This window comes from Ceratotherium simum, chromosome 8, assembly GCF_057802395.1.
Source record: "Ceratotherium simum simum isolate JZ-2026a chromosome 8, ASM5780239v1, whole genome shotgun sequence".
NCBI classification, from domain to species: Eukaryota; Metazoa; Chordata; class Mammalia; order Perissodactyla; family Rhinocerotidae; genus Ceratotherium; species Ceratotherium simum.
The window spans coordinates 5130370-5143662 of NC_141907.1; the positions used below are offsets into that span (position 1 = coordinate 5130370).

General features: G+C 46.2%; 1 protein-coding gene across 1 annotated transcript; it reads right to left on the minus strand.

The window, feature by feature from the left end:
- Nucleotides 1-6486: 6486 nt before the first annotated feature.
- On the minus strand, nucleotides 6487-7810 carry BLOC1S4 (biogenesis of lysosomal organelles complex 1 subunit 4). Its single transcript, XM_004432253.3, has one exon. The coding sequence runs from the start codon at nucleotides 7772-7774 to the stop codon at nucleotides 7127-7129; it is 648 nt and encodes a 215-aa protein (XP_004432310.1). The 5' UTR covers nucleotides 7775-7810; the 3' UTR covers nucleotides 6487-7126.
- Nucleotides 7811-13293: the final 5483 nt, after the last annotated feature.

Here is a 13293-nt window from a genome sequence, read left to right on the forward strand (position 1 = left end):
TCACTCTGTCTGCCTGACAGCATCACCCCCTCTCACCAGGTGAGGTTCCCAGCCCAAATACCTTCCTTCCCATAAATATAGGGACTGCCATTCTAAACCGCCGGGCACTGCTGTTAGCAAATTAGATTAGCTCATTGAATCCTAACATGAGCCTTGACGAGTATGATCAGCATCATTGTATAGATGGGGAAACTGAGGAATAGGTAAAGTAAATACATCTCCCAAGACAAGACAAGACAGCCGAAAGCAGTTGGGCTGGGATTTGAACCCACGTGGTCTGGCCCTGGAACCAGGCACTCAACGGCTTCACCGTCCCACCTCTAGTTTTTTGCTCCCTGCCTTCTCAAGAGAAGCCACCCCCTCCTCACCCCTGCCTGACTCTTCCAGAGCCCCCACACTCCTCTACACTGTAGTATTTAGTGAACGGTGTCTCAACACATGCACACACGTGCATGCACACACATGCACGTGTGTGCACAGACTTCCACCTGAAAAAGCTTGGCTTTCTGTCTCTCTTTATGTGCGGCTTTCTGTCTCTCCTGCATGAGCTCCGCTTCACCACCCCAGAGTAATCCGGTGAAAGTCAGGACCAATGGCCAGGAGGTGGAATCCCCACACATAGAATGCTTAACACCTGACCCCAGGGCCTTCCTCCCCTGTCTTCACTCGGACCTGTTGCCACCTCAGGGCCTTTGCACTTGCTGTTCCCTTGTGCCTTAGCTGCTCTGCCCCCAATCACAGTCGGCTGCCTCCCTCTCCTGCTTTATGTCTCAACACAGATGAGAACACCTCCTGCCAGAGGCCTTCTCCATCCTGGACCATCCTGGGAGCAGGACTGGGGAGCATCCAGCATGGGGAGTGGGATGGTGTAGTGGTCAGTGGGTGGGTGCTGGAGTGGCTTTCCAGGGCATGTAGGGCACCCCTGCTCACAGCCAGATTAGAAGCAAATGACATCTTCTCTGTGTTTCCACTCCCCATCTGAAAAGTGGGGACCACCTTTCAGTACCCACCTAGCAGGGCAACGCGGGAGAATGTGAGCAGGGGGCTCAGCATAAGGCCGAGGTCATGCTGACTGTGGAATGTGGAAACTGAGGCCAAGGGGAACCCCTGCCCAGGGTGCCTGTGAGGTGGGCTGTGGAGCCCTGTGTCCTGCTCCCAGGAGCAGAGCATCCAGCCTGCAGGGAGCCAGGAGCTGGGGGGGAGGGAGGGAGGCAGTCAAGGCCTCTTCTTTGAAGCAAAGATAGACAATACTGAGAACCAAAGGAACGAGCCCCCGACACATGCGACAACCTGGATGGATCTCAAGGGCGTTATGCTATGAAAACTAAGCCACTCTCAAAAGAAAACGTGCTGTATGGTTCCATTTATATAACACTCTTGAAATTAAAAAAACATAACCATGGCGAGCAGATCAGTGGTTACCAGGGGTTGGAGTGAGGAGGGGGTGACCACCAAGTGGATAGTGCAAGGAGTGTTTTGGAATGACAGAACAGTTCTGCATCCTGATCGGAGTGGTGGTTACACAAATCTCTATGTGCAATAAAATTCATAGAACTATATACAAAGAGAAAAAGTGAGCACATGGATAAACAGGAGAAATCTGAATAAGGCCTGTAGTTTACTTAGTATCATGCCAGTGTCCATTCCCTGGTCTTGATCGTTGTGTGATGATGGTTATGTAAGATGCTGTCATTGCGGGGAGGGTGAAGGGCACACAGGAGCTCTCTGAGCTATTTTTGCAACTTCTGTGCAAGCCTAAAACTACTTCAAAATAAAAAGTAAAAAAAAAAAAAAACCACAGAAAACCCTAAGACTACTTCATCTAACAACAGCAGAATACACATTCTTCTCAAGCTCACCTGGAACAGTCACCAAGATAGACCATAAAATACACCTTAAATTTAAAAGAATATAAATCATACAATGTATACTCTCAGACCACAATGGAATTAAACTAAAAATCAATAGCTGGAAAATCCCCAAAATCCTTGGAGACTAAACAACACTCTCTTAAATAGCACATGGGTAGAAGGAGAAATCTCAAGAGAAATTTTAAAATATTTTAAACAAAATGAAACTGAAAATACAAGTTATCAAAATTTGTGGGGTGCAGCAAAAGCAGTTCTTAGAGGGAAATTTATAGCATTGAATGCATTTATTTGAAAAGAAGAAAGATCTAAAATCAATAATCTAAGCTTCTACCTTGGGAAATGAGAAAAAGAAGAGCAAATAAATCCAAAGTAAACAGAAGAAACAAAAACACTGAGAAGGCCTTGTTCAAAGTTTCAATGGTCTGTGTGCAATTTATTGCTAGAATTCCAGGTGGTGTGCCCCTCCACAGGGCTGCATATTTTGACTTCTTGGGTGTGATCATTCCCTGTCTGCAGCCTGAGTGTGCCAGAGCACCTATTTTGGTTCCTTTGGAGTCTCTGAAATTTTTGTTATCTCTGAAGTCAGAGTTTGCTTCCAGCCTCCTCCTCGCACGGGCAGAGTGGGTTGAGCAGATTATGCATCCCTCTGAGCCTTGATGGGCTCTCCTGTGCACACTCTGAGGCAAGGGTCCAGCTCGGTGCCACCCAGGTAAGAGCATTCCCTAAGGTGAGCCATTGCTGGAGGGGGCGACATGCAGCGCTCTTTTCTGTGCTCCAAGCTTCATTACTTGTGTGCTGGGATGGAGACGGGCTTATCCTTGTGGGCAAAGAGCTTCTGCTTGGGCCCTCCCGCCCACCGCCAGGAAGGCTGGGTTTCCTGAGGAGAGCTCTGAGGCCAGCTGCAGGGACCACCACCCACACGCCCACTGAGCCACCACCCACACGCCACTGTCTCCCATTCCCTGTGGGGTGCCTAGTTTCCATATAGCCATTCATTCGCTCTGCTGGTCTGATAGTCATTCATTCGACAGATACCCGAGTGTGCCGGGCATGGTGTCACCTGCAGAGAATACAGCTGAGGTGGAGCAGGACCGACAGGGCCCATGCCCGCCTAAGGTGGGTGAGGCGGACGGTAATCAGATGATGACCCAGACACAGTTGTGGTAAGTGCTATGAAGGGCACGCACTGGGCATCTTCCGGGATCACGGGGAAGCTGGAGGGGAGAGAGCGAGGGGAGAGGGGCCCACGACAAGGTCAGTGAGGGGTGGGAGCCGTATCCTGTAGGGCCTGGCAGGCCGTAGGACAGAATTTGGGTTTTATTCTAATGTAACAAGAAACTAATGAGGGCTTTTGGCAAAGCCCAATATATCTGATTTATGGTTTTTAAAGATCCCTTTGGCTGCTGTGTACTGTGTGGAGAGGGGCTTGGGGAGGGGACGGGGGAAGATGGGGTAGCGATGGGGATTGACAGAGTGGGTATTACTGGGTGGTGCCTGCAGTCACACTGGTGAATTGGATGTTAGCTCTAATTACTAACAGCAGATCATTCTAAGCCAAAGTCCTTAGAAGATACTGCCATGCGAGAGTCCATGAGGCAAAGTTTCTGGTAAAAGAAAGTGGGGGCAATGAGACAGATAGGACCGAGCTGGGCTCCACTGGCTTGTGAATTGTGTCTCATGTCCAAAGAGAGCTGGTGACCTGGACTCCCTGGCTGCCATCCTGAGCCCATCTTTCTCCTTATTCACTTACAGCAGCAGGAAAAAATCCTTAGGAACTAGTGCTTTTCATCTTCCCATGCTGCCCCTACTGACGGCTCTTTAGCCAAGCTGGTTTAAAACTGTAAATTCCAAACCATTATTGCTTTTCTTCTCTCAGTATGTCCCTTGTGTCTCAAGAAATACCTGTTTTTATAAATAAAGTTTTATTCGCACACAGCCTGCCTATTTGTTTACATACTGTCTGTGGCTGCTTTTGCACAAGGGTGGAGTGAGTAGTTGGGAGACCATACGGCCTGCAATTCTATTCACTGTCTGGCCCTTTAGGGACTTTGCTGACCCCTGTCCTAGATCATACAGTTAGCAGGTCCACACCAGGCTGTCTACCTCCAGGACCCGCACTTTTATGTCTACGATGGACCCACCTCCTCACACACGGCCAAGACTCATAGTCCTAAAAGTCCTGGCTTAGGGGGAAAGCAGCCACAAGGTGCTTACTACTTAGTACTCGATGTTATGTGTGTGCCTAAACTGACTGCTGGACACCCAAGGCTGCCCTTGGACCAAGGGAATGTCCTATGGACTCCTGAAAACTCTAAGTAGTTATTGTGCTCTTGGGTGTGGGAGCAAAGAACAAGTTAATTGACTCCAGTGCCATTGGTGGGGAGCCCCTCCCAAGCTTTATTAAAACCCATGGCCACCCTTTTTTTTTTTTTTTTTTTTGGTGAGGAAGATTAGCCCTGAGCTAACATCTGTTGCCAATTATCCTCTTTTTGCTGAGGAAGATTGGCCCTGGGCTAACATCTGTGCCTGTCTTCCTCTACTTTACTTTATATGTGGGATGCCGCCACAGCATGGTTTGATAAGCAGTGCATAGGTCCGCGCCTGGGATTCAAAACTGAGAACCCCACGCCACCGAAGTGGAGTGTGCAAACTCAACCACTGTGCCACTGGGCCGACCCGCCATCCCTGTTTATTATTCTAGAAAGTGGGGGAGCTCCAGACCCCAGCAGCAGAGATGGTGTGCAGGGGTCACCCAGGATACCTGGGCCTCCACCTACAGCTCCAGGAGCGGTGCCCCCTCCCAACTTGTTTTTGACTTGTGAAGAGGTGGAAGGACCAATTTTCCAAGATCCAGAAGGGCCCTCTTAACTCTCCAGCTGGTCAGGGTGGGAGAGGAGGGAGCCAGAAGGTCTGAGGGTGGCAGTGCCAAAGAAAGCAGGGGTGTGCCTGGCTCCCCCACCCCAATTCTTGAGACAGACAAATGGCCTTCGTCTAATGTGTGTCTTGTACTATGCAAAGCAGCTTCAAGTCCCCATTCCAAACACGGCTCCGCACTAGTTTCTATGTAGAAATCTCAGAAAAAACACCCACTGAACAAGAGAATTTCAGAACCCAAGTTCCCTTAGTGATAAGCTGCACATATAATCATGTAAGTTAACATCTAAACCAGGACTTTTTAAAAATGTATTGCCAGGAAATTATATATGATTAGCTTTAAAAATGGTTAAGCTGAATTCCATTCTTTTATTGGTTATTACACTTTTAATTTTCTCAACCCAATTTACTTTTTTTGTAGATAATGAAAGTAAATATCTAAACATTATATATTCCTAATAAAGAAAGTTATACTTTATAACATATTTCTTAACTTTTGCTTTCTGGAATTTAGGATTTCTATTATGCAGATATTAAATCTCAGCTTTAAAATTATTCTAATTTTTCATAATTTGTCCTAATTACTACCTTTTAAATATTAACCACAAGTTTAAAAACCACTGTAGCAATACAGATGTAACATAAGGAAGCTATTTTCGTATTTAGTGACTACGTCACAGGGATATAATAATTACTTACAGCAGTACCCAGTAGTTGCCAAATAGTAAATGTAGGCTACCTGTTCTTTCAGCTTCTAAATTCAGGAGTTCTTTAATTTGTAATCAATGAACTACCTGAATAAAAAGCATAAATGTGGGGGACCGGCCCCGTGGCATAGCAGTTAAGTGCGAGAGCTCCCCTTCGGCAGCCCAAGGGTTCGCAGGTTCGGATCACGGGCATGCACCAACACACCACTTGTCAAGCCATGCTGTGGCGGTGTCCCATATAAAAAGTAGAGGAAGATGGGCACAGATGTTAGCCCAGGGCCAATCTTCCTCAGCAAAAAGAGGAGGATTGGCAACAGATGTTAGCTCAGGGCTGATGTTCCTCACAAAAAAAAAAAATTGTAAACGTGTGACATAGAAAGCTAAGCACAAGATTACATTATCAGATTTTTCATAATACACAGCTAAGTGAGAATATACCTACTCCATCAAGCTCAAAGATCTATGACAAATGACACAAAAGCAACCTAAGCTGTATGCTTATTTGAGGGCTACTATCTAGGAGGACCACCTTATAAAAGATTAAAATCAAGATCAAGTGTGTTGTATCTACAAGGGATCTTTCCTCATTCCATGCTGTTAGGGTGAAAGAACAAGATCCTCCACAAACGATTCAACTATTCATTTTGAGAGGGAAGAAACATAATGCAGTGAAATAGTAGCTAAGGTTAGTTCTTCATGTTAGCCTTCTAACGGAGGTACTCCCCAGCCACTTTTCTTTATCCCACTCCTAAAACCATGTGAGCAACACGTCTATTTTCAAACAAACAAAAAGGGAAACACAGTCATGCACTGCATAAGGACATTTCGGTCACCAACAGACTGCATACACCACAGTGGTCCCATAAGATTAGGACCATACAGCCTAGGTGTGTAGTAGGCTATACCATCTAGGTTTGTGAAAGTCAACTCTGTGATATTCCCACAATGACCAGACTGCCTAACAATGAATTTCTCAGAACATATCTGTCATTAAGCAACACGTGAAGTCCTTTTCAGAAGGAAAACTTTTCCAATAAAATTTAAATTTTTTATTAATATTTAAAATTTAAAACAAATGTTGGCAACCATATATAGACATGTTTGCTATGGGTAAATTAAGATTGTGAGCTTATACTTTCAAATAGAACTTCCGAATTAGTTGCAATAAATACATTTTCTCAGATATTGTATAATTTCCTGCAGTTTACAATCGATGATATGGAAAGTTTAATATAATGTTAAATAATTTTCCATCTATCCTAAAGGCAAGCTATAAAAATTGAATCACTATTAGGATACAATAATGACAAATCTTTAAGGGCTCAGTAGTTGTTCTTAAGAGAATATAAATATATAAAGCTTGAAAAGGTAACACTGCTAATTGAGTTGTAAAATCCATAAAAATAACAGTTCTGCCACAGTGCACAGATAAATTCATTCATTTTGCTTCCCTATCCCCACCCCCCCCAAGTAGCTTTCGGGGTAGAACTGGAAGACATAGAAAATCACACATCCTACGTGAAATAATGAAGGTAGTGAGAAATACAGTGTGCAAAAAAGAAACTTTAAAATTCCATACTCCAATATCATGTAGGTCTAGTAACAGGCCTTTCAATTGATTTAATTAACACTCGAGGTAATCTCAGCGTCCTCTCGCAGTGTCGTCCAGCAGACTCAGATCTGAGGTCTTTCGCTGCAACAGGGAAAGTGGTCCTCGGTCCGAAACAGGACGGGGGGTTCGTAGCCGGTCTGCTGGGGCCTGCTGGAGGAAGCCTTGTTGAAGAAGGAGGGCACGCTAATTGTGTGCAGGAATTTCCTGAACGTACTGGGGAAAGTCCCCAGCTCGGCCTCCGCCTTGGCGACCTGCTCCTCCATCCTGGCCACGCTGGCGCCGATCATCCTGACGAAGGCCTCGAGTCTGTCGATCTTGCTGTACACCTGCCGCATCTCGGTGGCCTTCGCGTAAATGCGAGGCACGCCCTCGCTGACCACGTGGGAGGAATCGCCGCGCAGCATGTCCAACATGCCCACAAACTCGTCCACCCGGGTGAGCAGGTCCTCCAGGCTCGCGTCCAGGGCCTCGACCTCGGGCCGCGCCCCGGCTCCGGGCAGCAGGCAGGCGGCGTAGCCCGCGGCGGCGCGGCGCAGCAGCGGCAGGTCGCGGCCCGGCGTGCCCAGCTCCGGGCCCTCGTCCTCCCACGGCCCCGAGGCGCTGCTGTGGCTCTGGGACACGTTGCCGCTGTCCCCGCTCCAGGCGCCGCCCTGGAACTCGGCCTCCTCCGCCGGCTCCTCGCGCGGCGCTCCGCCGCCCCGACCCTCCATGGCCCGCGACGGCCCGGGCCACCAACCCCGCTTCCGGCGCCGCGCGCGCGCGCACGCACAGCACGCACGCCCCTGCGCCAGGCCTCCACTCGCTCACGTACGCGCACCGTCCTTGCTTCCGGTCTCCGCGCGCCCACGTACGCGCACGCGCACCAATCTCTGCCTCCGGAACGCTCACGATCACGCGCGCGCGCGCTGTGGTTTCCGCGCGCGCGCGCTCACACTCAACCCTTTTAAAAATTTGACAGTATAACAGAAGAACAATAAAGTGCATACATCTTAAGTGTACAGATTGATTATTTTTTACATATCCTTATAACCGTATAACCTCCATCCAGATCAAGATACAGAACATGTCCAGGACCCATGAAGGGCTCCCTCCTGTCTACTTTCTTTTTGCTGCTTACGGTAAAATGACAGAGAAGAGTGATAAGGAAAAGGAAGGTCTGTTAAACCTTGATGTTCTTGATAACTTTGAAAGTTCTCAAACTCTTTAGACGGCTAAAATAAAGAAATAAAATTAAGAAACGGCTTCATAGCAAAGATAAAATCCAGGGCACCCCCAGAAAAACCAGTCATGACTGTAAAATCCCTCTTCCCACCCACCCGCTTCTGTTGCCCAATTTGTTGTTAAACAAAAAGTCATCTTTGTCTAAAATAATTTTTCCTCCAGCGGGCCCGTGGCTTAGTGGTTGAGTGCGCGTGCTCCGCTGCGGCCGGCGGGGTTCGGATCAGGGCGCGCACCCATGCACCGCTTGGCAGGCCATGCTGAGGCCGCGTCCCACATAGAGCATCTAGCAGGATGTGCAACTAGGACATACAACTATCTACTGGGGCTTTGGGGGAAAAAAAGGAGGAGGATTGGCAATAGATGTTAGCTCAGAGCCCGTCTTTCTCAGCAAAAAGAGAAGGATTGGCATGGATGTTAGCTCAGGGCTGATCTTCCTCACCAAAAAAACAAAAAATAATTTTTCCTCGATTTTCCAGTTGCTCAATTATTCTGTGTTGAAGGGAGAAAACTTAGAAAACAGAAGCAAACAATGTAAAATCCTTTTAAAAATCTCAGAAAAGGGGGCCAGCCCAGTGGCGCAAGCGGTTAAGTGCGCATGATCGGCTTTGGCCACTGGAGTTCGCAGGTTTGGATCCTGGGCGCGCACTGACGCGCCATTTGTCAAGCCGTGCTGTGGTGGTGTCCCATATAAAGTAGAGGAAGATGGGCATGAATGTTAGCTCAGGGCCAATCTTCCTGAGCAAAAAAAGTGGAGGATTGGCATCGGATGTTAGCTCAGGGCTGATCTTCCTCACAAAAAAACAAACAAAACAAACAAACAAAAAAGAAAACTCAGAAAAATCAAAGGTAGTGGCTCAGAGTACTATTGAGTCAGAATAACAGTTCTTTAAAGAATTAAGGATGTGCCTCACAGAGCCTCTCAATCAAACAATAGGGTCTTTAGGAAACTGTCCCTTAGTGTTATCAGCAGAAGCCCAAGATAGCGATGGACTTATCACAAAGGGATTGGAAGGTGGGGCTTTTGTCTAGTGGAGTGAACTGCGATGACATTCATAGAAAACCCACGAAGTCTTAAAGATAATCATATCAGAAGAAACACTGCAGCTTGGACTAGAAAGGACAGAGATGGTACAAAATGAAAGGCCCGTGGACTCTCCAAGTTTCTACAAGCATGAAGCAGGCTGAGATAGTTACTTATCTGCAAACACATGCTACATTTTATGAAAAAGAAAGTATGACTCAGGGTGGAACCAAGAGCACAGATGTTGGAGCTGAGAGCCATGGAGAATTATTTCTAGACCTTGAGACTGAATTGCACTATGAATCAGTGACTCCTTTGTGCCTCCCATTTCCCCCATTTCCCCATTTCATACAGGAATGTCTGTAATGGTTGTCCTATGCCTGCCCCACAATTGTATATTGGATATGGGGCAGGGGGTCAGATAACCCGTCTCTTTAGTTTCAAAGTTCTACAGATCAAGAAGAACTGTAATCTAGGAGCTGGATTTAAGGAACTACACTCATGGAGCCTTATCCACATCTCACCTAATTTAGATGGCAAAATTCTGGACTCAGAGTTGATGCTACAATAGGATGTAACTTTTGGGGACCTGGGGTGGGGGTGAGTGTGATATACATGTTGGAAGGACGTGAATCATTAGTTGCCAGAGAGCAGACTGTGGTAGCCAGCCTTTCAAGATGACCCCCAACGATCTCCACCTCGTATTGTTCACACTCTTGTGTATTCCTTCCTGTTGAGTGTGTACTGGACATAGAGACTTGCTTATAATAAATAGAAAAAGGCAGAAGTCATGGTGCATGACTTAGAGATTAGGTCATAAGAGGAGGTGTGTCATGTCTTTCTCTCAAATCACTTGCTCTGGGGAAAACCAGCTACCTGCCTTCTTGTGAACAGCCATGTGGAGAAACTCATAACAAGGAACCGAGGCCTTTTACCAACAGCTAGTGAAAAACAGCCTCCTCCTAACAGCCATATGAGTAAGCCATCTTGAAAGTGGATTCTCCAGCTCCATTCAAGCCCCAACATGACTGCAACCCCAGCTGTTATTTGACTGCAGCCTCATGAAATATCCTGAGCTGAAACTGTGTGATGTAACAAATATTTGTTGTTTTAAGCTGCTAAATCCTGGGGTAATTTGTTATGCAGAAATAGATAACTAATACACCATTGAAAGAATGTACTACAATTTATTTATTTATTTATTCTCTTGCTAATGAACATTTGGGTTGTTTTAGCTTTGGGGCTGTTATAATAAAGCTGCTATGAATATTCCTCTGTATGTCTTTTTGTGGACAAATACACTCAAAATCTGTTGAGTGTAAACCAAGGTGCCAGATTTCCCAGATCATAGAGTTGGTATATGTTAGTCTTAGTAGATACTGCCAAATAGTTTTCCAAAGTTTTTGTACCAATTTACATTCCCATTGTTATGGACTGAATGTATATGATCCCCCCCCAGTTCATATGTTGAAGCCCTAGACCCCAGTGTAGCTGTATTGGGAGTAAGAAAGTAATTAAGGTTAAATGAGGTCATAAGGGTGGAGCTCTGATCTGATAGCATTAGTGTTCTTATAAGAAGAGACACCCAGAGCTCATGCTCCCTCCCTCCCCACCCCACCCCCACCTGTACTCAAAGAACAGGTCATGTGAGAACTGCAGCAAGAATGTGGCCATCTGCAAGCCAGGAAGAGAGATCTCACTAGAAACTGACTTTGCTGGTGCCTTGATTATGCACTTGTAGCTTCCAGAACTGTGAGGGGAAATAAACATTTGTTATTTAAGCCACCCAGTCTGTGGTATTTTGTAATGGCAGTGTGAGCAGACTAAGACAACCATCAAGAAGGTATGAGAGTTTTAGATGGTCCACATCTTCCCCAACACTTGGTATTGTCAACATTTTACATTTTAGCCATTCTAGTGGATGTGTAGTGCTATCTCATTGAGGTTTTAATTTGCATTTCCCTGTTGAATCATGAAGCTGAGCACCTTTTTATAGACTTAATGGCCATCTGGATATTCTCTTTTGTGAAGTGCTGGCTCAAGTCTTTTGCCCATTTTTAAGTCATTTGCCTTTTTTTTTAAATTAAGCTATAGAAGTTCTCAGTAGTTTGAATATGAGTCCTCTGTCAGATATGTCTACTGAAAATATCTTCTCCCACACTGTGGCTTGCTTTTTCATTCTCTTATTGGTGATTTTTGATGAACAGAAGTTGACAATTTTAATAAAGTCCAATTTATTAAACCAGGAAAGTTTTGAGACTGAAAGGGGACACTGTTAATAATCACATCTCACTCACTCTTCCCTCTGACAGATATTCATGCGTGGACCACTGGTCTTTATTTATCAGACTGGAAAACTGAAGCCCTGATCTGTGGCATTTGTGTAAGCAGGATCCCTCCAAATTACTGCTAATGTGGCACTGGGTGAACAAGCCTGGAAATAGACTCCATCCATTCCACAATGACACGCTATTGGTGCTCTCATAGGAAAATGGATCAAGAGTTGGGCATTGTTTGAATTCAATATTGGATTATTAAAAAACTTAGTGCAAAAATTTTTGTTAAATGAATATTAAAGCACATTTACTGGGCCCCTGCTGTTTTTCAGGCCCTTTGGATGGTGGGAACACAGAGGTGACCAAGACCAGAATCTGCCCCCAAGGAGCTTCCAGTCTGGTAGAGGTGCTTATATTTTAGGGAAGAAGGCCTTCTCTTTAAAATATTCCCTAAGGTCCTACTGTAACCAAATTCAAGGGATTTGCCTCTTGGTGATGCACAGCTGAAAATACGACCAAAGCTGAAGTAGGTGAAGAAAAGGTTTTATTGCTTGCACAAGCAATGGAAAACACCAGGAATAGCTCCCAAAGCAGTGTCCCCAGAGCTTAGTGCTGGTGGAGACTTTATATACACGAGTGCAGAGGATATAATATATACTGCGTAACAACTGCACTCAATCAGGGCACATGTGCAGCAGGAAAGCAGGCCATTACATAATGGTCGTTCAAGGTACCATTACACAATGAGCTCAAGGAACATGTCATTACATAACAGGTCCACGGTAACTTTTGGACACTTGGAGCTGGAGCAATTTGCAGGGGTCTTGCAGCAATTGTGTAAATTTCACTGTAAGATGGCAACATCTGCAAATATGGGGACATCAGCTTCTGAAAAACAGAACATTTAGTTTCTCCTTGTCTGGAAAACATTTGACAGCCTGTGTTAGTTATTGATCAGGTTCTCAGTAACCCTTTCCTTTCCTTGTTCCTGCTCACACTACTTTAACCTAGGCTGCAGGGAGGGCCTTAGGACAGAGCCTAATCACAAGTGGCCCTTTACCTTGGTTTGCTCACAGTCTGTTGAAGACAGACCAAGAAACTACTGACCAGAACAACCCAAGGCAGCGAGAAAGAAATGTCCCCAGAAAGAAAGGACGGGAGTGAGGAGGGGGGAGTACAGAGGGAAGGGCCCTTAGCATTTGCGGTTTCTGACTTAAGAGCCCTACCCCAGAAGAGGGAGCATGTGAGGTAGTAAAGAGCAGGGACTGTGGACTCAAATAGCTCAGGGTTCAAATTCTGACCATAAGCACGGTTTTTAGTCAGTTTTTCTCCTATCTCATAGGTTTATTGTGTATAAATGAATTCATACAAGTTAACTTAAGCGCTTGAAGCAGTGCCTGCTTGGATAGTAGCGCTGTGACCGCCAGCCTGTTTTATTCAAATACGAGGAAGGAAGAATCGCTTTTACTTAAAAAAATAGTAAAAGCCCTGGAAGCTCTCGCGGAGGCGGCGAACAAACCGCTTCCGTGCCTTAAATTCACATTAGAGAAGGGGGCGGGGCGGGGCGGGGCGGGGCGGGGCGCGCGGAGCAGGTGCCCTGGGCGTGCGCGCGGCCGAGGCCGGGCTCCTTGCGTGCGCGCGCCCGCTCCTCGGTCTTGCCCGAGGCGTGACCGTAAAGGAGCCCGGCCGTGTCGTGAAAAGGGCCACAAAC